This window comes from Cucurbita maxima, unplaced genomic scaffold (assembly GCF_002738345.1).
Source record: "Cucurbita maxima cultivar Rimu unplaced genomic scaffold, Cmax_1.0 Cma_Scf00008, whole genome shotgun sequence".
In the NCBI taxonomy this organism is placed as follows: Eukaryota; Viridiplantae; Streptophyta; class Magnoliopsida; order Cucurbitales; family Cucurbitaceae; genus Cucurbita; species Cucurbita maxima.
The window spans coordinates 8,357-31,239 of NW_019272024.1; the positions used below are offsets into that span (position 1 = coordinate 8,357).

Genomic DNA, 22,883 nt, shown 5'->3' on the forward strand with positions numbered 1-22,883 from the left:
ACAAAAAAAAAAAAAAAAAAAAGGTAAAAAAGAAGCTCTATATTAAAGTATCAACATAATTAAATTTATTATAAGTCATCAGCTTAGCCTTTTGGGTTGATCGGTGATTTAACATGGAATCAAAGCAAACGATTTTGTGTTTGAACCCCTGTTACAATCATTTCCTTCCCAATTAATACTAATTTATACTTGTTGAGCCTTCGACAAATTCCTAAGCCCATAAGTGCAATTCAGTTGGTTTTGATTTGTTAAAACTTTTTTGGAGAAGGATTTTGGCCATCGTTTTCTATTTTTGGTTCAAGTCATCGGTTCTTGTGGTTGTTTTTTAAGGCTTCTTTGAAATTGAGCTCTAGTTTGTTGGATTTTTTTTGTTTCTTGGTCCTTCACATTTGATTGTATTAGCTTCAAAATCATATTATGTTTCTTCTTCTTTTTCCCATTCCCTTCCTGAGTTTGTATCCTATGAACATTTTCCTTTTCATGATATCAAGGAGAAGTTAATTGTTCAAGAAAAATTCTCTTCTTTATCTCGTGCATTTTCTACTTTTTACTTGTCTCTTACCAGTCTACTCAACTCATTGTAGTATGTTTTTTTTTTTTTCTTTGTATTCTTCTCTTAACCAAGGATAGATTTGTTTCATTTTCGAAAAAAATGAACTTCCTCCCATTTGAATTACACCACGCTAAGGACAAAAATGCAACCTAAGTCGAACCATTTTCCTCAAAAAGAATTATGATATATAGAACTAACAAAATTACTTATGATAACACCAGTTTTCCATGAACTGAGATGGCAATTCAACAGCATCCCATTCTATCCCACGAATACCAGCAACTAAACCTTCATCTTGTTTTGTCAACATATGCTGAAGTGCATGACCAAATTCGTGGAATACTGTCTCTACCTGTAAAAGATGTCAAGCACTTCAGAAGGAATGACAAAGGTTGCTTAATAACAATTTAGATCCTTTTATATAAGAAATGACTTTCAAACAATTAGATTCATTGAAGAATATATATCTGGTGTAACCAAATATTGGAGAACTCCTGTAATCAACAAATACAAGTCTTATATGAAATATTTGAAATAGTAATCTTCTCAATTAACGAATTTAAAAAGAAAGATTAAATATTTCATGGTCCAATCTTATACAAACTCATTGCATAGAGTACCCCTACTCATATGTCTCCACTTGAACAATTTGGACCAAATCATTTGTAACAATTATAAAGTAGGCGGTACCAATAGTGTTACCAGGATAAAGCACCTACCTTATCCATATACTATAGATCATTTAGGTTATTACTTGAACATGTTTCTCTTGTATGTCAACTCAAGATTACATTAATAACCTTCGATTTTCATACAATAGATAACATTAAATTGCAAATAAGATAATTAAAATTGTTATTAAAAATTAAATAATTAATTACGAAATTTTAGCACATAAATTCCAACAATACTAAACATATTATAGATGAGTAACGCCATGAGCAAAGTTAGTAGCACATGGACTAGGTGTGGGGTTAAAGGAAATTGAGGAGGGGGGAGAGCAAGAGAGGACATACTGTGATCAAATGTCCTTTAGCAAGTTGTTGATTACTTGAAAGCACATAAAATGTACTTCAACCTCAATCCCTAAGACACATGCAATTATTAGTAAATCAATAGCCTTACCTCACGAAAAGTCATTAAACTAGGCTTTTCTCCAACCGGTGGTGTTTGATTGCACACCATATGAGCAATGGGCAACCTTGCTGGGGCACCATCTTGTGCTAACACACAGCTTCGTGAAACAACCTCATCCATCCATGCACCTCCTCTTTTCTCTGATGGACGTGTATATGGATCAAAATAGAAGTAAGCAATGGGACTTCCAGAAGAGTTGTTCACACGGTAAAATTTTACGTCTTTATCCCAAACCTACAGAGAAGTGGCCAAGTAAGCAGGATACAAAGTAGGGTATATAAGATGAAATAAATGGGAAAAATACCGCAGCAAGACCGTCAGCGGATTCGATATCAATATCAAAAAGTGTCTTTGCAAGACTGAAAAGGCCATCCATAACCTTTGGCAAGGAGAAAAATGGTCGTAGTTCTTCCTGTAAATAAGTTGTTTAAAAGAAATGCGGGGTTAACTACGGAACTAAATGAAGCATGCAAAATCCAATAAAACTAAAGCCTTATTGTGTGGAATCCAATATAATTAAATAGTCAATTAATGAAAACGACCAGAAAGTAGTATAATCTAATAAACTTCGAGGATTAAAATTACATTGAACAATTCATTTATTGAAAGGATTCAGGGAAAGATAAGAAATAAAACAAACTGCATAGATTACAAGTTCTCCCAAACACAATAGTCAAATAATGAAAACTACCGAATAAGTAATATGGTCTGATAAACTTCAGTGAAAAGTGGAAATAAAAATGATAAATGAATATCATATTCACCCAAATACATGATGATCCCATTAAAGAAGTTGAATGTGCTGTAGACACTAATGAGGAGACCGTAGACGAAGTCTATGAAAGAATTTTTCCTTTCAGGAACAAACTACGAATTATTTGAAGAGATTGTGTTCCACCAGAAGAGCGAACATTCAGATAAATGGAAAGTTAGTTTGAATTCTCTCTCTCCAAATAAATATGCTATAGCAAACTGGGAATGATTTATCTGGATAGAAGTCCAAAGATCTCCCAGTGATGTACTAAGTTCTTAATGTTTTATTTGAATTAGCAATTAGTCTTATAATCAATCCCAATTTGCAGATAGATACTCTATTGTTCTCTGCATTGGATTCTACTGCATTAGACAATCTTTTCAGCCTGATCAAAGCCTTTGAATAGCCTCGGGATTAAAGTTAATTTCAGCACGAGTGAGTAGTTGGGAATTAATATTCTGTTGAGGATTTAGTTTCTGAAACATCAAAGTTTGGTTGCAAAGCAGGATCTTCTCTTACCCTCTACTTACTTTCATCTTCCTTCGAGTGGTAATCCACCAAGTCCTCTCTTTTGCCAGCATGTTATTTAGAAAACTCAGCAAATTGCATAGCTAGAAATAATGTTTTACTCCACAGATGGAAGGCACGCTCTAATTCACAGCACTCTTATCTAATATGTCTATCTATTACCTACCTTTGTTTCATCTTCCATCAAGGTAGCTCACGCATTGGATAAACTTTCTTAGAGACCCTTTTTGGAAGCTACACAGGAGGATGGTGACATAGATAACATGAATTGGAAGATAACTCAGCTTCCTCATATCTTGGGTAAACTTGGTATCAGTAATCTAAGGCGGAGGAATGAGGCTCTCCCCACCAAATGGATTTAGTGCTTTCTACGAAAGCGCATTAGTGTTGGTCAGAAAGATGTTTGTGCTCTTCCTTCTATTCTGGGGTCTTGAATTTGGTTGATGGTCAGGTTTTTTGGTGGGCACCGAGGAGTAATTTTCAATGAGGTTGAAGAAAGTTATTGAACCTTTTCGTTCTTCGCCCACTTGAATAAAAAACTTATTAAGACCATCGTTTCCATGAAGCAAAGAGATTTCAGTCATAGTGCCCTTGTGGATGAGTTTTTCTATCCAAATGATCAGTTCCGAGAAATGTTTCTCCTTGAAAAAATTTTGGCTCAGTGGAATCAAGAGTACCTAATATGGAAGTTGTTAGCCATTGAAAAAAGTCTCAATTCAATGATAGGAAAAAAGCATTCTCTCGAGTGATCTTTGATAGTTTTATTCTTGTTCCACTGTATATGTCGTCTAGCTTGATTGCGTAGCTCTTTTGTTAATGATGGTTTTGAATGTCTGAAGTATTTGATGTGGTGTGGTCAATGATTTCTGGCCAAAACGATTCAAAATCCTTGCTGATTGGTGTTCAATTTAGTTAGATCTCATAGAACTGGAGGTGTCATTTCGTACGTGCTCGGATTTAGTTTCGATGGGGTTGTGGGCTCTCAAAATCAATCCAAAATAATGTTGGTACTACTGTTCAGTAGCCATTTAATCATGCGAAAGGGCTGCTTTCTCTCTTCAATAGTGATGGAGGTAATCATGCATTTTAATCGTGGCAGACAAAAAGGGCTTGCCAGTAATCTATTTGTGAAGGTCGAAATATTCGCATGGCTTTTTCACACAAGAACCATCGTCACCGGTGATCTGTTCGTCGGAGGAAATTGTCGAAAGGGCTCACCAATCGTAAAGATGCGTCATGGAAGAAAACCCTAAGGAAGTTTAGGGTTTAGGGCTCACCGGTTGTGAGGATGTTTCATGGAAGAAAACCCACAGGAAGTTTCAAAGCTACTCATACTTCTCACGATTAGGTCGTTTTGTTTATCTAAAATCCAACTCATAAGCCCCAAACAACACTTTCTGAGGCTTGTGATGGTAGAAAACCGATGATGAAGGGTTTCAGCAACAATGTGGTGTTCGACAGAGGAGGTGGCAACGACACGACTCTAACATCCACGAAGGGTAGAATACTGGTGATGAAGGGTTTTGGAAGCAGCGTTGTGCTCAACGGAGGAGGTAGCAGCAATGTTGATCTTCAATAAAGGAGGCTGCTATGTGGTTTCGGGGAGAAGATGTGGAAGCAGATAGACAGTGGTGGTGTGGGGTCAGTTCTTCTTTTGCAATTACATCCCAACGTCGTTTCTCACCCTAAACTTGGCCAAGAGTGATGGTAGTCAAACAGCTGCAAGCCGTTTGGGAGGTGATGATCAGGCAAAGGGCTAAAGGCTAAGGTGACGAAAACAATTTTTAGAGTTCCCCGTTGTTTTGGCCCATTTTTATTTAGCTGCTGTCTTTTTCTTTTCTTTCCTTTTGGGAGGTTGTTTCATGGATTTGGTATCTTTTCATCTATTAATTAAAATTTGTTTCTTGTTATCAAAAAAATAATTTTATGAACATTAGGAGTAGGGGTAGGGATAACATAACACATCCAAGGAAAAGAAATCATGAACATCAAAGTTCTCCAAACAAAATTCTTTAAAAAGCATGGTGATGGTATTATTAACCATGCTTAAAAAAATTGCATTGCCTCTCTTAGGCACGGCAATCTTCTCCCTCTACCCCCAAGTAGTTCCTTCTATGTTGCTTTTCATTACCAGGTCTCCCATCAAAAAGTTTTTTGAATTAGGGATAAAACTTTGTATTGAATAAATGAAGGGACTCATCATGCTTAAAGGAAAAAAAAATATAAAAATAAAATAAAATAACTCCACAAGGGAGTGAAAATTGAAATAGAACCAACACAAGAAGAATCACTACAGAGAACCAAGAAAAACCTCCACAACCAGAAAATAACAAAACAATAGGAAACTATGTTAATCTAAAACTTCCACAAGAGTTTGAAAGACCAATCTCAACAACAAAAGGCTGCATGCAGAAAACCCTAGTTGAAAACCAAGAATAATCAAGAGGTACAAGGTACACACGGTTTGTCAGATTTGATCAAAATTACTGCAGAGTTTAAACCAAAATGAAAATATGTTTCCCATAGACAAGTAGACCGGCTCCTGAAGTCTCTTGCAAACTAGTACTTTAGGGGCAAGACAAAAATTATATGGTTTAATGTGGTTACAACTCACTTGTAGGAGATATCTATGGAAAGCCCTACAACTTTTCAAATATGATAATTAGGAATTAGCCCTACCAAAAGCTGGCAACTAGTAAACTCTATCCAGATTCTTTTTGTAATTACAGTAGTCATTAATTCAAGCCAACTAGGATGCTTTTCTGTGAACTCCTTCACTTTCAAGAAACTTCTGCATCATCTCTATTTGTACCTTTCTTGATTTTATCAATAAATTTGTTTCCTGACAGAGCAACAAAAATATATGCATGCAAGCAAAACGACTTTGAAAAATAGTAACATCAATTTTGGACAGATTAAAATGATAGATATTGCAGCAGGTTATATAGGAATAGAGACAAACAATGATCCAACCTCGTTGATATCAAACTTTGACTCCCGGAGCCTCTCACTCCAAAAGCTGATGTCCCAGTGGTTCAAATCATTAGCTTCTACCGCACCTTGTTTTTTGGAAAAATCCTTTAGATCTTCCAAATCTATAGGCATCACAAATAAAAAGAACCTCAGATTCTTGTCCAGCAGGAACATTCAGTATTAACAAATTGACTTCTAATGTTTTGTCAGTTTGAAAAATATAATGTTTTTTGAATAAAAACAAAAAATATTCATTCCGAAGTAAGGGATAAACAAGACTACTCATTCCAAAGAATGTGCTTCCCTTCGGGTTAAACAACTAGTTTTAGATGTAAGCGCTAGAATATCTTAATAGGCTACTCCTGAAATGAAAAGGAAAAAATTACAGTGTAGTTAGAATTTCAATGGTTATAATGCACCTTCGGCTATGACTAAATATATAGAAATGGTTACAATGATTTCAGAACTATTTATATTTGTGAAAATACAAAGATTTTTTGTTATAGTATGACATTATATAATAATTAGTTAACATCTGTTCTTTTTTTATAGGACAACTAGAAATGCTAAAAAAAACTCGTACAAAGAGGGGAAATGAGATATCCCACAAGACCACGGGATTATAAAAAGGACTCAACTTGTTCATAATATGTAAAAGATCATAATTACTAGAGAGCCAAGAGAGAGAACACTTGATAGATACAAAACGTCTAATTGAGTCCCACAGTACCTTGAGCAAGAAATTGTCACCTTTGAACACCCCCCAGTTCCCCTCAAACCGGAGAAACCAAAGGTTAGCCATCAAATGCTAAATTAACATCAACACGTGAATATAAACATCCAGAAAAAAAATACGATCCAAGCAAAACATAGACAGGAGTACAAAAACAAAAATGACCTACCTTGAACTGCAGCATTCCAGGACGCACTACGAAGTTTTTCTAGAAGCTCTTCTGCTTTCTCAACAGTAGCCATTTTTGTCTCCATGCTAACCTAACAAATTACAACTCGTCTAAGCAAAAATAAGTTGGGAAAAAAACAATATATACATACATAACATACCTCGGCATAGTTATTGAAATTGAGAATCTTAGCCTTCTCCAACCTAAGCTTCAAAATTTGGTCAATTATTGATGTATTGTCCATTTCTCCACTAGAGGCTCGGGTTATATAAGCATAGTAAACTTCCTCCCGCAAGGATCGATTTTTAGCATGTTGCATGACAGAAAGATAACATGGAGCATCTAGTGTAATTATCCATGGACCATTTTCTGAAGTAGCATTTTCGTGACCCTGATGAGAATAAAGACATCAAAGATTAATTGGCAAGACTCAAACATCAAATTGATGCTGTAAAACTCTGAACCATTTTAAAGATAACTTAATCAAAGCACATCACTGACAGTGAAATACCTTGGAAACTGCTGTTTGAGCTGCCATTCCTAGCGCAGTAGAAGGCAATCCATCAACTTCGTGCTTATCAACAATTAACTTCTCGAACTTCTTTGTTGCATCCAAAACATTTTCATCAAATTTATGAGATAACCTTTCCAGCTCCTGTGATATAGTAGGATCATGGTAAATTGGGGGTATCTTAGCCAAATATCCATGATTATTTAAGATTAGGATTAGTTGTCTTTCCAATTCTCTAGAGAATTGATTTCTTGAAATAGTACAGACATTGGTATAGGCAAGAAAGTCAAAAATACCTCCAAAACAGTGCTGGAATTCTGATTTAAGTGATTCAAAAGAGGAATTTCAATGTCATAACGTCGCTCATGCTCAATTTTATCAAAGAAACTATCAAGATTCACATTGAAATTTTGATTCTACCAATTCCAACAAATACTGTATAGCTGTTCGGGACAGATTAATAATCAGACATCTATCAAGAAAGAGTCCGTAACTAATGACCATCTTTTGTAAGTATGATGGAAATTATGGCCGACAACAACGCTTTCAAAGGAAGCACAAGAAATTCAACAAAAAAGAGAGAAAAGTCAGGAAGGAGAGTAAAAGGACGAAAATAGCTTATGAGCAGTAGAATGGTGATGGATTAAGGCACTGGAACGAATTTGAAAATATACCAATCCGAAGCAAAGGATTTGAAGAACACTATTCCCCATCTACAGTACAAAAAGTGTCCAAGAAATCACAAACCAAAAGAACCTATGCACTGAAGAAAATCTGTGCGAAGGAGAACATCAATGATATAACTTCAAATGATGTATTCATTGAATTTCTTTTGCATTTTTCAAATTATTTTGACGACGATAATGAAATTTTATTATGTATGGGAAACTCTTTACTATCGTGGAAGAAAATTTCAATTTGGAAATACTCCAGCCACAACCATAGAACCATGAAGTTGACGTGGAGGAGAATATTGTTGTATTGCTTGGGGTCAATAGTGGCAGGTTTCTAATGCAGAAAATATTGTTGAATTTGGAAACTTTAGTAGTACAATGCAACAAGAATCTCAATCTAATTTGTTCTATGAGATTGAGAACACCTAGGCTTGAAGTGGTATTCTTTTTTGGCGTCTTGTTGAAATTTGAAGGTAGATCAATTGGAGTTTTTGGCAACCATTGGCTGAAGCACAATATCCCATTTCTGGAGGAGGATTGTTTACTTCTTTCCACCTACCCTCATTTTTTCTTCATGAAACTCGAGACCAGAGTTTTTTTTTTTTTTTTTTTTNGGGGGGGGGGGGGGGGGGTGGATAGAATTGATGTAGGAGAATAAGGTTAATTAGGGTAATTCTTGATTAATCCTCTTTTAATATCCTTGGTAATTTTGAATTTTTAGTTCGGTCTCGAATTCCCTATAAATAGAGAGCTCTCTCATGTATTCTTTACAATTTAATTCCTAATAAAGATTCTAAAGATTGATTCTGAAAAATTCACATGATGAAGGAGAAGAGAAAAGAAAGACACCGAAAAGGAATGTGCAAGAACAAAGAAGAATGTGATGTCACCGAAGACAAAGATGAATCGGACCTATCGCTAAACGAAGTTGTTGATGTCAATAGGGGAGAAGAATCAATTGACAAAACCTTTTGGGTTATCACGTGCAACAAGGAGGATGAGGACACATTCAAAGAGAAAAGTTGGGTGATTCTTTTCAACCCATTATCCATGCAACCCAAACCAAGGATTTTAAGGGTTCCCATGAAAAAATGATGAAACTGTGTTGTGTGCAAAGACAAAGAAGTTGAGAATGAAGACATTGGAAGCCTCAATCCAACCCACATGGTGAGTCTTTTTTCCCAAACCCCACACAACCCGACTCGTAATCAGCTCCCTTCATTTTGGCCCATGACCCACAGAGCCTTACCCAGCTTTACCTCTCTTAATTTATTTTCCTTAAGCCAACCCGGTCCAACAATAAACCAAGCAAGCCCAATCTTTTTACACAATTACCTCAACCCATTTTCAACTTTAGACAGATAGAAGCTTCATTTGTTTTCTTTTGTTCAACTGGACAGTTCACTCCACAAGATGCACTATCAAAGTTGCAATAGCTACTGCAATCACCCAATCGACAGAAATAAGTATTATCTCATCTTCCATTTCTCCTTTGGATAGGGGACACAAAATGCCATACGTATAGTTGAATTAGTAGACAGTTATTTGAATGCAAAGTGTTAGAAAGAAGGTTCCTAACTTTTGCATCATTTCCCTTAACAACTCGAAGTGAAAACTCACCTGCTGAATTTTGTTGAATTTATCCCTTTTATCATCTTCAAGAGTAACACCATGAAGAAGAGCCTCTTTTATTTGAGCTGCTCGGGGTCAAGTAAAGTCCAGGAAAGTGTTAAAAAAGTAGTAATAAAATACATGAATTTTCTAACTCGTGTTGAAGTGTCACAATTTTTTTACGAGAAACCAAACTCTTATAGAAGTGATGCAGTGTTAACAAAAAAAAAAAATAACTACGAACATCATAATCCTTTTAATTGACAAGATACAAAAATAAATAAATAAATAATACTGACATTCCACTATGCGTTTCCGAGCATCATTGAGTGTGTTCCACTCGGGAGATTCACGAATAGCTTTAAAAGCATTGTAAATGGGTTTGCTTTGCCCCAACCTAAGCTGAAATTTTACTTTCTCCGGCTGCAGCCACAATAAGTAACATTAGTATCGTAGAAGAAATGAGTAAGATAACTCAAGTCACAGACCAAAAGTAGATTTAATTAGTAAAGTCGGGAAGTCCCAACAAGCCATAAAGGACATTTTGCCACAGTAACTTCTAGTGTTGGTTTATTTATTTCTTTCTTGGTCAACTGAATGATGAATAATTTTCCAAGGTTTGCTCCAACTTTGTCCTAATTTTATGGGCAATAATCAGTTAGGGAGGGCTGAAGAATTTCTATTATCGTTCTCAAAATGTAGCACGAACAATTTTTAAACTAAAAACACTCGAAATTATGCTGATGATTTCTTAGATCTCCCCACTCAACTGATACCTCCAATATAAACAACGTAAACGCTCCTCCAAAAATGGTGAATATACCTGGACTTCTTCGATAGCGATCCGAAGATCAGCAGTATCCTTAACAGACTTGAGGTGGTTGACAATACCCCAAACCACATTCAACCGGTCCGTAATCTTCTCTAATGGCTCAACCAGTTTTGACCAAGATGGCTCCACTGTTCGCTCCAATTCCTTCAAATCACCCTCCTGAAATTCCCGCATGCATACAATCGACCCGAAGGCGTTACCCAATTAAAGCAGGAAAGGGAAAAGGCAAGTCAAACTCAAAAGATTAATCAGAGACCTAAAGGTAAACAAATAAAGCCAAGAAAAAATAATAAAATAAAATAAAACACGACGGGAGAGAAACTAAAAACAGGGAAAGGGGCATACGAGCTTCTTCAAAAGCGTAAGAATTCCTGGACGAACATGCTTAGCTTCCACAGCATCGAAAGGCGGAAAATAAAAATTTTGGAGGAGAGGATTCGATTGCGGAATTTCATCCAGGGCGGCAGAAGCAGCCATTGACGGAGCAGAAATCGAAGAACAGGAAGAAAAGTGAGGGATGGAAGAGGAGGTAACAGAGTTGTGAAGGTTGTGAAGGCAGAAGGAGAAGGAAGATGACCAGAGGGGGCAGGGAAGTGATTTTGGTAAACGGCTTGGAGAGGGAACGGAGAGCGAGTACGTTCTTACTAGAAACGGTTGGATGGAGGCGGTGAGTGTAAATCGGGACGCCATCAACAAGCCGGCTATAAGAAGAGCTTGCAATGCCAAACTCTTTATCTTCATTTTTACCCTATCTTAGCTCATTTTCATTTTCCCCGCTCTTTTTGTCTAAATTTTGAGGTTGGGATGTGAGAAAACTCAATTAGATGTGTTATTTATCAACCGAGGTTAACTTTTTTTTATTATTATTATTTATTTATTTTAATCCTAATCAATTAGGATACCAACTACAACAATGAAAGATTACGATCCTCTCAAATAATATGTATAAAATAAAGTACGTTTATACCTAAATATGCTAAGTTATTTATGATGTTCATAATTTAGTAGTCAGACTTTCCTTATCTCTTCATATATCATTGATTTTAGTGTATCTTCATCATCACCACATTCCTAACATAGAAATTTCACCAAACCGAACACATTCAGAACACAAAACTTTGAAAAGAAATATCTTTTTAACTTTAAAATGTTAAGCAGGTGGATTGAAGTAGGAAAAGGAGAATAAATGAAAGAGGGTAGTCGTGAACTCTAAATAACAAGTTTTCGGGAATGGAAGAGAAAATCATTTGTATTAGTGAACGAAGACAATAATTCGGATTGCATGGATGAAGGACCGTATCTGGAATCAACGCTAGTGTATTATATCAAATACGAGCTCAGTCTGCATCCTAGCCTTGCATAAACTCACGACTCGTAATGCGTTTTATAAACGATCTGTGTGTCCATGGTCCCTGTAGCACACAAATATTACAGTAAGCACCCCTATACAGAGAACTATCATTTATCTACAAATTAGGAACAGAGTTATGGATCACAAGTTTGTGGAAGTTGATTTAAAAGTAGATTGTAAAGCTAGGCGCGCTTGTAATGCACATTGGCACAAGGTATAGTTGGTTCACAAACTGTAGGAGGCAACGGTGTGAATGCAAACAAAAACCTGGCTGCATACCAACTTTGTAGAAAGAGACGCAGGGTAAGGAGTAGTAAATAGAAATGTATCTGTTACAGTTAATCTAATGTCAGCTACATAGTGCATTAAACAAGATTAGAAATATGTAAGTGTTCCTACAAACAGCAAGGAAATTATTCAAATGTAGATCTAGTTCATATCCATGCCGTCTGCAACTCGACTACAAAATGGGAGGGCAGCAGAGAAAGCTCTCAAAAGGAGAAGGATGAAACTGGGCATCCCGCCTACGCTTGAAACCAAAGTCATCAACGGAGGAATTATCAGCATCAAGCTTCCTGCGAATGCCTCTGATTGCTTGTTCCTCTGATTCCTTCTCTTATGCCACAAGTAACTCACCATTATGGTGAATTTCGATTATTGATTGAGTTAATTGAGTATGATGTTCATCTTGAAGGCTTCTCATGTTTTTTTTGGTGGCTTCAAATATGGTATTCATTGTTAGAATCACACAACTTAATTTTCTTGGTGGATTCAAATATGGTATTCATTGTTAGAATCACACAACTGACGCACTCGATCTATATGAAGAACATAAAAAGGAATATATATATAACACCGAGATGATAAACTTTACGAACACTAGAGATTTATATTGATAACTTCAAGTGCATACATCTAGAGAGAATATAAATAATCTACCAAACTATTTATATGACCATTAACTAAGCCACAAGTAACTTCCATGACCTAACAATTCTCCTATTTGGAAACTGATCAAGTCAACCAAAAATTTTATTCTCTAGTGATTCTCTTCGTCATCAATATCCTCACGACACCATACCAACTGAGACTTTGCATAACTTCAATTTTCCAACATCAACACACTTTGTCAATATGTCTATAAGATTTTTTTTTTTTTCACCCTTTATCTTCTCAAAATACATGTCACATTCTTTCACTCATTTGTTAGTGAAATGATATTGTCTTCTAATGTGTTTTGTTTTTAAATTATAGCCTGGGTTCTTCATCAAAATAGTAACACTGTTTTTAAGCTTGAAAATCCAATTCACTGTTGTTCTTTAGTGCACACCATAACATACATCGAGCTCTCAACGGTAGAAACAACTATCTTAGAAGATTGTCTTTTTGACAATTTAAGACAATTTGCTAAAGTGTTAGTCATGAGTTTAACATCATTCCTGGATTTAGATGATGTCTTCTCAATGTACTACTCATATAATAGATTTAATGCGTGATCTATCATCCCAAGAATCTGTTTTGCTACACAAAAATCTTTTATTTTAGATACAGAAAAGACATGCTTATTTTTAGATGGTTTATCTCTCTTAGACTAGATCCGGTAATCAATATCCCATCCACATACAAGGGTAAAAACACATAAGAATCAATGCATTTCTTAAAGTAACAACACACTCCTGCAAAAACCACTCTTGCACATTAAAGAGTGAAACTTCTTATATCACTGTCTCGATGCTTATTTCACTCTATACAAGTTCTTATTGAACTTTCACACGCCCGGTGCTCCTTGCTTGGAGCTACAAATCCTTTCAAATTCTCCATGAACCATGCAACCGTTTGGCCAACAAAGCCTCGTTACGGAGTCTGAAAAGGAGGCAAAAAAGAACGCATGGACGCCACTAAGGACAGACATCACGAGGGTTAGTCGTTGTCCCTCGGAAAAGTAAAACTTTTCTTCCAGGAGGCTACTTTCCACCAAAGAATCCCAAAAAATGATGCTCTTCTAGGATTGTTACTGAGAGTGTCCTTTGACGTTTTTTTGGTTCATGCAATTGCCACTTCCCAAACAAATATTACAAAAATTTTCTTCTATCATTCATTATGCTCCTGTTTTGTAATTTTATAACCCACTGATTCGTGGGCTTCCTATGCCTTCCTGTGCTTCCCCACTACAAAAAGCAGGCATCGTTTGTTTCCCACTTGTTGCTAACTCCGTGTTTAATTAACCAAAAGCAGGAATGGAAAGTTTTGGATGGCGACTCGGTGGTGGCTGACCTGCCTCCGAGCTAACCGACAATTCAAAATCAAATAAACTGTAAAAAAAAAAAAAAAAAAAAANAATTCAAAATCAAATAAACTGTAAAAAAAAAAAAAAAAAGAAAGCTGATTCTTTTCTGTTTTTGGTTTTTATCTCTTTTTTTTTTTCTTTCTGTTTCTATTAATTTTTTAAAATTTCTAAAAAAAGAGAGAACCAATACAGGAAACTTCTTTCATTTAATACACAATACAAACAATTATTTCATATTACAAATTTCACATTTTTTGAGGGGACTGTGCTTATAAAACGCCACACTCGATCTCCAAGGAAAAGGCATGCAGGCCTAGCAGTTGTATCATTGGATTGGGAGAAGGAAATGGAGAAAAAGATTAGCGACTACATATTGGTGTCATCTGGGCTCGGTGTCATGGTCGCCTATCACGTATGGCTTTTCTATCGGATCGTCAGACATCCCAACAAGACTGTAATTGGCATCAACGCCATCAATCGTCGTTTGTGGGTTCGTGCTATGATGGAGGTCCGATTCAGGCCACCATTCTTTTTATTTTTATTTTTTCTATTCACCTTCATACTCTAAAACTAAAATTCGAAGTGGTATCAGGATGCGTCAAAGAATGGCATCCTTGCCGTCCAAACGCTGAGGAATAATATAATGGCGTCCACCCTTTTGGCATCGACGGCTATAATGCTCTGCTCTCTCATGGCCGTCTTAGTGACGAGTGGCGGCCACAGTGAATCCCCATTAGTGGTACTCGGTGACAAAAGCGTGTTCGGTTTCTCTATCAAGTTCTTCGCCATTTTGGTGTGCTTTTTGGTGGCGTTTTTGTTTAACGTTCAGTCCATCAGGTATTACAGTCATGCAAGCATTCTTATCAATACGCCCTTCAAAAACGTTTCAACCCACGCTCACCATCGACGCCTCACGGCTGAATACGTCGCCACCACAGTGAATAGAGGCAGCTATTTCTGGTCCTTAGGATTGCGTGCCTTCTACTTCTCATTTCCTCTGCTTTTGTGGATCTTTGGACCTATTCCTATGTTCTCATCTTCCTGTCTCCTTGTTTTTATGCTTTATTTTCTTGATGTCGCCTTTGAATTCTGTTGGGCTGATGGGAATTTGGATTACGTCCCTCAAAGGGACGAGGAGGAGGAAATTGGGAAATAGATTTCTTTTTCTTTTCCAATGAAACCGACTCTTGTCTTTTTCTGGAGGGTGTCAAGCACAACATTCAATTCTGAGTTTATGTTTCCTAACAGATGTTCCACCGCATTCCATAAGAGAGGCATGGAGGACGTCTGTCGCTGTTCAATTTATTTGAAATATCTTTGAGGTGCCAAATCCACTCACCTGCACTAGTAACCCACCATCCAACTTTATGGGTCTCTTGAAATTTTTTATTTTGTTTGAAAAAATAGGAACAAAACAGTGCAAGTCTTTTGGAATTGGGTTCATCAGGAGAAACTAAGCGTTTCATGTTCTTCTGGAGACCACTTCCGGCATGGCGCCTCATGGAAGAACCAGGAGAAGCTTTTATAAGCAAACACTCTTCGACAATGATCACTCACTTTTTAAGTTTTCACATTGTTCGTAATTTGCATTGTACCAGTAACTTGTGTAGGCCAGTTCAACACTGTAGGTTTTTATTCATACATTTTCCTTGGCTTCCCCCATGAATCTTGCAGGAAGATAACTCCTGTCATCAATAGCAAAGAGAAAAGAGATAATAAGTTGGTTAATTTTACAGAATTAACGTATGCTAGGTCGGACTGATTATCTCATTATGTCGGTGAACTTCAGCTTCAACTTTATGCTACCAACTCGAACGGTTACTTCGTCTTTTGATGGCTCTACACCTAAAACTGTCGCTTTCTTTCCAAAGGAAGAAACGTACACAATATCACCAACAGTGGGAAACCCAGGCTCCTCTGTAATGATACGGACAAAACTCAGAGATATGGTAACGAAAAACTCCCTTGACGGAAGATCAATATCAAAACTTACAACAACATAGAAGCTTCTATTAGGAAGAAAATTTGAGTCTTCCACAAACCTGATCGTGGCTGATTGATGTCGCCGGTTGAAGAGAGATGCGTATCCAATGCCATCGAATTCTTTTGTCCTGTTGTATCTAGCGTATTAGGGTTTTTTACTGCACGTTGCCTACTATCAATGGCAGAGGGCGGGGAGAATTCAATTGCGGACGCACGCAGTTCTCGTACTTTTCTGTGAAGGTTGGAACGAGCCGTTGCTGCTGCCCGGGATACCTCTTGCACTTTTCTAAGCCTCTGATGTCTGCCATGTTCAATAATGTTTCTTCTAGCAAGCAACAACTTTTCGTAAAGATTCTTCGAGTCCCTATGAACACAAATACGGATGGATTAAAAGATGAATGAATGCACAAGCTCAAGGGCACCCTCTATTGAAAACGAGAAAAACATAATTAAATAAGCATGGTGTTCCATCTCAAAACCAATTCACAATGAGAAAAATTTCAACCCCTTCTCCAAATATCTTCTCCTTCACATTAAAAAGGGTCAACATTACACTTTTCTTTTCTTTGTTAAAAAGCTTTATACGGTTAATAATAGCCATGATAAAGAAAATTGAGACCACAATTTCAGCAACTATACGAATTAAAAAATATCACAACTCAATGAGCAAAAAAGACGTGAACAAGGCCTATAATATAACTAGAACATACTAGGTCGGACTGAGATTGCTTCCATAAAATTGCTTTTACTAAGAGACTCACGTCAAATTATTTTGAGCTTCTTGTAAGAGGTCCCCAAACTTTTTCTTTGTACATTCCATATCGAGTATGACCTGCAAGATAATGGAACATAAAATTGTAAATAATGTAGCATAACATATGCTTGAGAAGCAATGTACTAAGGAATTAATGTTCAAAATTTGCTACTGCTATTGCTAACTGGAGAAGCGAGCACTATCTTTCAGCTTTTTTCTTTCTTTTTTTTTTTTTTAGAAAAAAGAAAACAAAATTAAGGAAAGAATAACATTGAATAAAAAATAAGAAAGTATTAAATTGGTACATGCAACAAAATAATTGACAATGATATAACCCATGAACTTTTCTTCACATGATGCTTCACAAATTAAAAGGCAAGGTACAAATTTGCAAATATGGTGCATTCTACCTCATCTATCTGTGCACTTGCCGCACCATAATGTTCCCGAGCATCATCTACAACAGAACTAGGCACCCCTAACCTTTCAGCTATATTAATAGCATTTGAACGTCCTGCAAACATAATTTCGCCTCCTTTATGGTATTAGGTTTGCTGAGAGAAAAAAGAATTGCAGAATCTAAGGCACAAGAAGCAATTGGTTTACTTGAAAAGCAGGCACCATAACTGAAACTTGAAAATCATTTTTCACGTGCATGAACAGACTTTGATCTTGAACTGTATAATTTATGTTATTTTGTCCTAGAATACATGTTCTTGACAGAGAAGTTAATGAGTGGCTTGAGTTCATGGCCATGTTAAACTCTATCTACCTTTATAATTTGGTAGACCGGGGAGTGTGGAACCTTGAAAGGAGTGGGCGATTTTCGTGAAACCCACTTCACCGTCCTTTTCAAACGCATGCCCGTGCTTTCCTAGCCAGTTTACAAAAATCCTTTGGAGATTTAGGGTCCCCTTGTAGCCCTTAGCCCCCAGCTGGTACCCTATGAGCAGGAAACGCTTGAAGGGCGTGAATCGCTTATTCCTTTCTTTGTCCTATGGCCTCCTCCCTAGAAACGCCTTTTGTTTAAGCTGGGTTCAGAATATAACAGCTCAGTTAATGGTCTTTCAGATGTTTTTTGGTCAAAACTGCAAATAGCATGGAAGATTCTATGGCTCAATTCATGTGCAGCTATTTTGAGTGGATAGAAAGGAATAGGATAGGAGAGCCTTCCAAGGCCCCCCCCCCCCCCCAAAAAAAATATATATATATATATATATCGTATGATTATTTGTGGGATGATATTGGGTTCTTTTTGTCTTTTTGGCTCCTAGACCAAAGTTTTTCTATTTCTTTTTTGGTAACTGTTCGTTTTTTATGTTACAAACCGGTTGAAGATATTCTTAAAACAGTCTTTTGATTTCTTTTTCCTTAAATGATATCTTCTCCTCAGTTTCTAATTGGAAAAAAAAAAAAAACCATTTGCTTATAAGTGGGGAGATTTGGTTTGTTCCTTGCCAATTAGCTTATAAGCCACCAACAGCAAACTAAGAAAACACTTCAATGAAGAAGAAAACCATTTGCTTTCAAACTTCCACGCTATCATAAATACTAGCTATAGTCCTCCATTTTCCATTATTTTCCATAAGGTGTCAATGCTATTGGACCATTACACTAATAGCACCCAAATGAAAATGTACTGGTTAGAATGTGGATGCAAAACGATTAGAATGTGGATGAAGCTATAAACAAACACTCACTAACAATCTGTCTTCAATTTCAATTACGGCTGAAACAAAACAACAAATGCATTTTAAACCGAATTTTGGCTGAGCTGCAATTTAGTCTATTTAAGGATGAAAAAGATACACTGACAAGGCCTCCAAAATGACATCCAATGGGTTCAAAGCAACCACGAGTCCAATAATTCAAAGGTAAGTCCAAAGTTTCCACCCAACCACCATATCCCATGAAAAGAACCAAAATTTTCCAATATCACTACTCCCATTTTGCATCTTTAATAAGGCTTTATCACCCATAAATGAATTAACAGCAAAGAAGCTCACAGTGATCCTCTATATTCTTCTTGATATCCATCCAATCATCATGAACAAACAACCTAGACATTACCAGAATTCCAATCTCCTTTCACCACTCTCTTTTCTTTTATTTCCCAAAACGAATGAGGTAACTGTTCAGAAACTGCTAATCTTTCTACCTCCAGTAGGAGGCCAAACAATACAGTCCAATAACCAACCATCTCGAGACCAACGTTTTTGGCATCTCATTATCTCATATACTTCCATTTACACTTTTAATAAACCTAGGAAGAGAAGAAAGACACATCAGCACTAAAAATTATATGGGTTACAGTATGTTATAAGGGACATTTCATTGAGTAATCAAGCGAGGAGAAACAAATCTTCAAACTCGGTTATTATTGAGAGGCCCTGAATTTTGCAAGATCGAAAGGGTCTAGCCAAAATTTCCCCTTTTCTCCAACGGATCTCTCTTCTCTACAATTAGACATTGACATCCTAAACATACCAAACATAATTAACTTAAGAATTAATTAATTTCTTTAAATTTCTATAATTTTAAGAATTCTTTGTAAGTTAAAATAGTTTGTTAATATATGATTAAGTAGTTTATCAAACAAAACATTACTAATAAATTTAATTTAACAAGCATATAAAAAGAATGCTAGTAACTCCTTTGGAATTCTTTATTGAAATTTAATACAATCAATTCACTTATAATAAATAATATTAGATTTTTATAAATTAAAAAATAAAAATCTACATCACATTTTACAGATCCCATTTCCATTTAGAGAGCACAATTGTCATGTTCTTAGGCATCACATTTTCATCTTTGCATACTAAATGTCCCTAGAGATTACTGAATAATAAATGAAAATTAGTGTCTCTTATCCAAAACGGAATAATAAAAGTAACTAACAATGTGGAAATGGATGAAATGTGAAGGGACTAAATGGTAATCATGTTTCGATAGTGAGAACCTGGTACTCCCCAGAGAATCTTGTAAGTTGGCTTTAGGTTCACCTCATCAAATTCCATACACGCGTTTTCAAAGACCTCATTGCTGTAGAGAAAAGCCTCATAGCCATGAATCAAAGATCTTTGAGCAAGAAAAAAATAGACTTTCTAAGGCTCTTTATTCCGTTGGATGATTAACATACAAAAAAAATAATAATAATAATAAAAAAAAATTAAAAATTAAAAATTAAAAAAGCATGTATATTCAAAAGAATCTTTGATTTATTACTATTATTTTCTAAACAAGGTTCATATTATAAAGTTCAAAAAGTCCAGCAACCAAAACCTGTCATTATTGAATTCAAAGAAAGAACAGACCAGAAAAGAAAGAACCTGTCATTGTTTTCAAATCTTATCTACAATTTGCATACTGTTACCTATATTTTAGGGTTTTAAGCTCTCCATGATGTGTAGTTGCGATTGTCAATGCAGCTCCACATTTAGCAAAAGATTCCAGCAGTGACATCCCAAGTGCGGCTCCCTCCAGAGGATTGGTCCCTGCACCAACCTACCATGCAAAACAACTAGACTTAATTCGATCGTTAATTGTTTTTTTCTTTTCTTTTCCTTTAAATTGATGATGGTTTTTCTCTGTTCCCGAACCAAGTAATATACTCACTTCATCCAGTAGTACCAACGACTGACTAGTTGAAACTGACTGTATCTCCTGTCATATGTATGAAAAGTAATCATATGAAGAAAAAGTATCAGATAATCTGAATAAATGAGTATAAAACAATTTCCATTATAGAGGATAGAATATATTTAATGCCTTGCTGAAAAAAAAAAAATTCTAATAGACTCAAAAGTTTGAAAGTTCCTCTATGATGTAGACCATAAAAAGGTCCTGACATGCAGTTTATCTCAAAATAATCTATTATGGCACTCATTTTTTCAAACAAAAAAAAAAAAAAAAAAAAAAAAACTCTTCAGCCCCTCTTCTTCCAAGTCTTCTGTCATGTTTTTTGATAATCACAATTAATCCAAAAGTTCAGTGAGTCAAGGTAAATTTAATTACGTAAATACATCAACACTCTCCCACACTTGTGGGTTTGAAAGTTTGTAGAAAACTCTACAAGTCGATTTAGTTATATAAATACTTCAACACTTCCTCACACTTGTGGGCTTAGAAATTGGTAAAACGCCGAACAAGTGGAATTCAATATTAATTGAGAAGAAATTGACATTACAAGATCTCCTGCTTTAATACTATGTTACATCACCGATCAACCCAAAAGCCATGTTAAGTCACCAATTAACCCAAAAGTTTAAGCTGCGTTATAGTAAATTTAATTATATGGTAGTTTTTTAGAAAAAAAATTTACCTACAACAAAACCCCAAATTACAAGAAGATATAATACAATGGAAAAAATACAAAAAAAGGAAACTAGCTATATTGAGTACAAAGATATAGCTCATGAGAGTACTATATAAAAGAATAGTATCTAAACTAAATAAAGATAAAATAATTCAGAAAAGGAGTAAAAGTACATATATCAATACTTCAACAATTTTTATGGACATCATTAATCCATAGAACTTCCGTTTTTCCTATAATTTTGGATATTTGACTGAGAATGAAAATTACTCTCTTTCGATACATTCAACTTCCCTTTTTCCTCTAATTAGTATCAGAGAATCTTTTGTTGGCATTTCTGGAACGCTAGTCTCTTTTCATTTCTTGTTACAATAATATACAACAATCACATGAAGATTCCAAGCAAAGTCAAAAGCCTAATTCACTATTCGTTTGATCAATAAATTTGTTGATTGAGAAAAATATAAATGTCATCCACATAGGTCACCTATTAGGAACTCTAGCAAAAATGAGGGTTTTATTTGAACTTGTCTCAGCCTTCTCATTTACTCTATTTGGAAGATTAGAAGTTCTAAGAAAGTCAAAATTTCTGTGGTAAATTTTACTTGGAAGAATTAATACATTGGACCAAGTAAGAGATCATCTTCTTTTGTGCTTGGTTTGCAGTGGTGCAAGTACTTGCAGGAGGAGGCAGACGATTATTTAGACCACTTGTTATGGGGTGCCAGTTAGCTTATTTCCCATGTGAGCAAATTCTTGCGATCGTTTGGTTTATATTTGATTCAAGGCATAGGTTGCAGTGATAGCATCGTGGTGATGCTCCTCAATCCCCTGTTTAGGAATAAGGGTAAATTTTGTGGCTGACATGTTTCTTTGTTGTGCAGTGAGGTTTTTGGTTCGAGAGAAACAGCATAACTTTTTGGGAGGTTGAGAGATTCTGGAAGGAGGTTTGGGAGGTAGCTATTTAATGTGTCCTTAATGAGTGTCCGTTATCCAACCATTCTGTACTTACGAACTTGATATGATACTCTTGGGATTGGAGCTCTTTTTCTGTAGTTAGTGTTTGGACTCCATTTTTTGTGAGCTTGCTTTTTATGCCTTCGTTTTTTTTTTCTTTTCTTTTTTTCAATAAAAGCCCCATGTCTACAAAAAAAAAAAAAAAAAAAAAAGTTTTACTTTCTTGATCTTCAGCTTTCATATATACTCCATTCAAAAACCTTTGGATAAGGGTGCTGATGAGATTTTTGAAGAGGATGATGTTGGTGGTCATAATTCTGAACTCGTTTGTATGATGATGATTCAAGCTTGAGAGTTGATGAAGAGTCTTTTGGAGGTGGTTGATGTCGCCCTTTTAATAATGAGCAATCCCGTTTTGAACACATTGAGTTTGGTAATCTAAGGTTCATCTTAAAGGCAGTGAACTTCTTTCTCCTCCCTCTATTGCCTCAGAGAAAGGAGATCCTCAGCGTTACTTTGAAGAATTTTGAATCATTCTCTATGAAATTAGGTTTAAGGATTAGTGTTAATTATGGAGGAGCTATTTTGTGGGTTCACAGGGTTCTCATGTTGCTCTACGAGTGTTGATGATGTTTGCAGGCAGGCTTTCCATTTAAATCTTGTAGGCTGATATTTGCAGGCTGGGGTTTGTTATTGGTTTTTTTTGTTTTCTTTTTTCCTTTTTGCTGGTTTTGTTCAGGAATCAATGGTACTCCCCC

General features: G+C 35.9%; 3 protein-coding genes across 8 annotated transcripts in view; 1 reads left to right on the top strand and 2 right to left on the bottom strand.

Moving 5' to 3' along the window:
* The window catches only part of LOC111482754 (probable cytosolic oligopeptidase A), a 16,820-nt gene extending 5,555 nt beyond the window's left edge, over positions 1-11,265 (bottom strand). Inside the window, exons 1-11 of the mRNA XM_023128682.1 lie at positions 10,821-11,265; positions 10,467-10,634; positions 9,943-10,066; positions 9,653-9,729; positions 7,359-7,502; positions 7,008-7,238; positions 6,848-6,938; positions 5,946-6,067; positions 1,995-2,102; positions 1,679-1,924; positions 760-905 (exon numbers count right to left, since the gene is read on the bottom strand). Coding sequence (XP_022984450.1) covers positions 760-905; positions 1,679-1,924; positions 1,995-2,102; positions 5,946-6,067; positions 6,848-6,938; positions 7,008-7,238; positions 7,359-7,502; positions 9,653-9,729; positions 9,943-10,066; positions 10,467-10,634; positions 10,821-11,216 — 1,853 coding nt within the window. The 5' untranslated portion in view covers positions 11,217-11,265. The remainder of the gene's footprint in view (positions 1-759; positions 906-1,678; positions 1,925-1,994; positions 2,103-5,945; positions 6,068-6,847; positions 6,939-7,007; positions 7,239-7,358; positions 7,503-9,652; positions 9,730-9,942; positions 10,067-10,466; positions 10,635-10,820) is intronic.
* Positions 11,266-14,343: 3,078 nt separating this feature from the next.
* LOC111483144 lies at positions 14,344-15,660 on the top strand. 2 transcript variants are annotated; one of them, XM_023129292.1, is made up of 3 exons: positions 14,344-14,621; positions 14,706-14,950; positions 15,521-15,660. In XM_023129292.1, exons 1-3 carry the CDS (start codon positions 14,460-14,462, stop codon positions 15,639-15,641), a joined length of 528 nt encoding a protein of 175 aa, XP_022985060.1. In that variant the 5' UTR covers positions 14,344-14,459; the 3' UTR covers positions 15,642-15,660. The 2 variants fall into 2 exon arrangements, with proteins under 2 accessions (XP_022985060.1, XP_022985059.1); XM_023129291.1 differs by lacking the exon at positions 15,521-15,660 and having other exon boundaries at positions 14,706-15,360.
* Positions 15,661-15,670: 10 nt separating this feature from the next.
* The window catches only part of LOC111483140 (endonuclease MutS2), a 23,627-nt gene continuing 16,414 nt past the window's right edge, over positions 15,671-22,883 (bottom strand). For 3 of the 5 annotated variants that reach the window (XM_023129286.1, XM_023129282.1, XM_023129283.1), the window contains 7 exons: positions 20,469-20,516; positions 20,227-20,357; positions 19,813-19,931; positions 17,261-17,364; positions 16,858-16,928; positions 16,156-16,460; positions 15,671-16,030 (listed from right to left, as the gene is read on the bottom strand). In XM_023129286.1, coding sequence (XP_022985054.1) covers positions 15,876-16,030; positions 16,156-16,460; positions 16,858-16,928; positions 17,261-17,364; positions 19,813-19,931; positions 20,227-20,357; positions 20,469-20,516 — 933 coding nt within the window. In that variant the 3' untranslated portion in view covers positions 15,671-15,875. The remainder of the gene's footprint in view (positions 16,031-16,155; positions 16,461-16,857; positions 16,929-17,260; positions 17,365-19,812; positions 19,932-20,226; positions 20,358-20,468; positions 20,517-22,883) is intronic. The other 2 variants (XM_023129284.1, XM_023129285.1) reach the window with 1 other exon arrangement.

Bases quoted from the DNA above. Each gene is read 5' to 3' on its own strand.
- LOC111483144 (XM_023129291.1), top strand. From the start codon at position 14,460: ATGGAGAAAAAGATTAGCGACTACATATTGGTGTCATCTGGGCTCGGT. The intron at 14,622-14,705 runs GTCCGATTCAGG...AAGTGGTATCAG, and splicing joins GGGTTCGTGCTATGATGGAG to GATGCGTCAAAGAATGGCAT.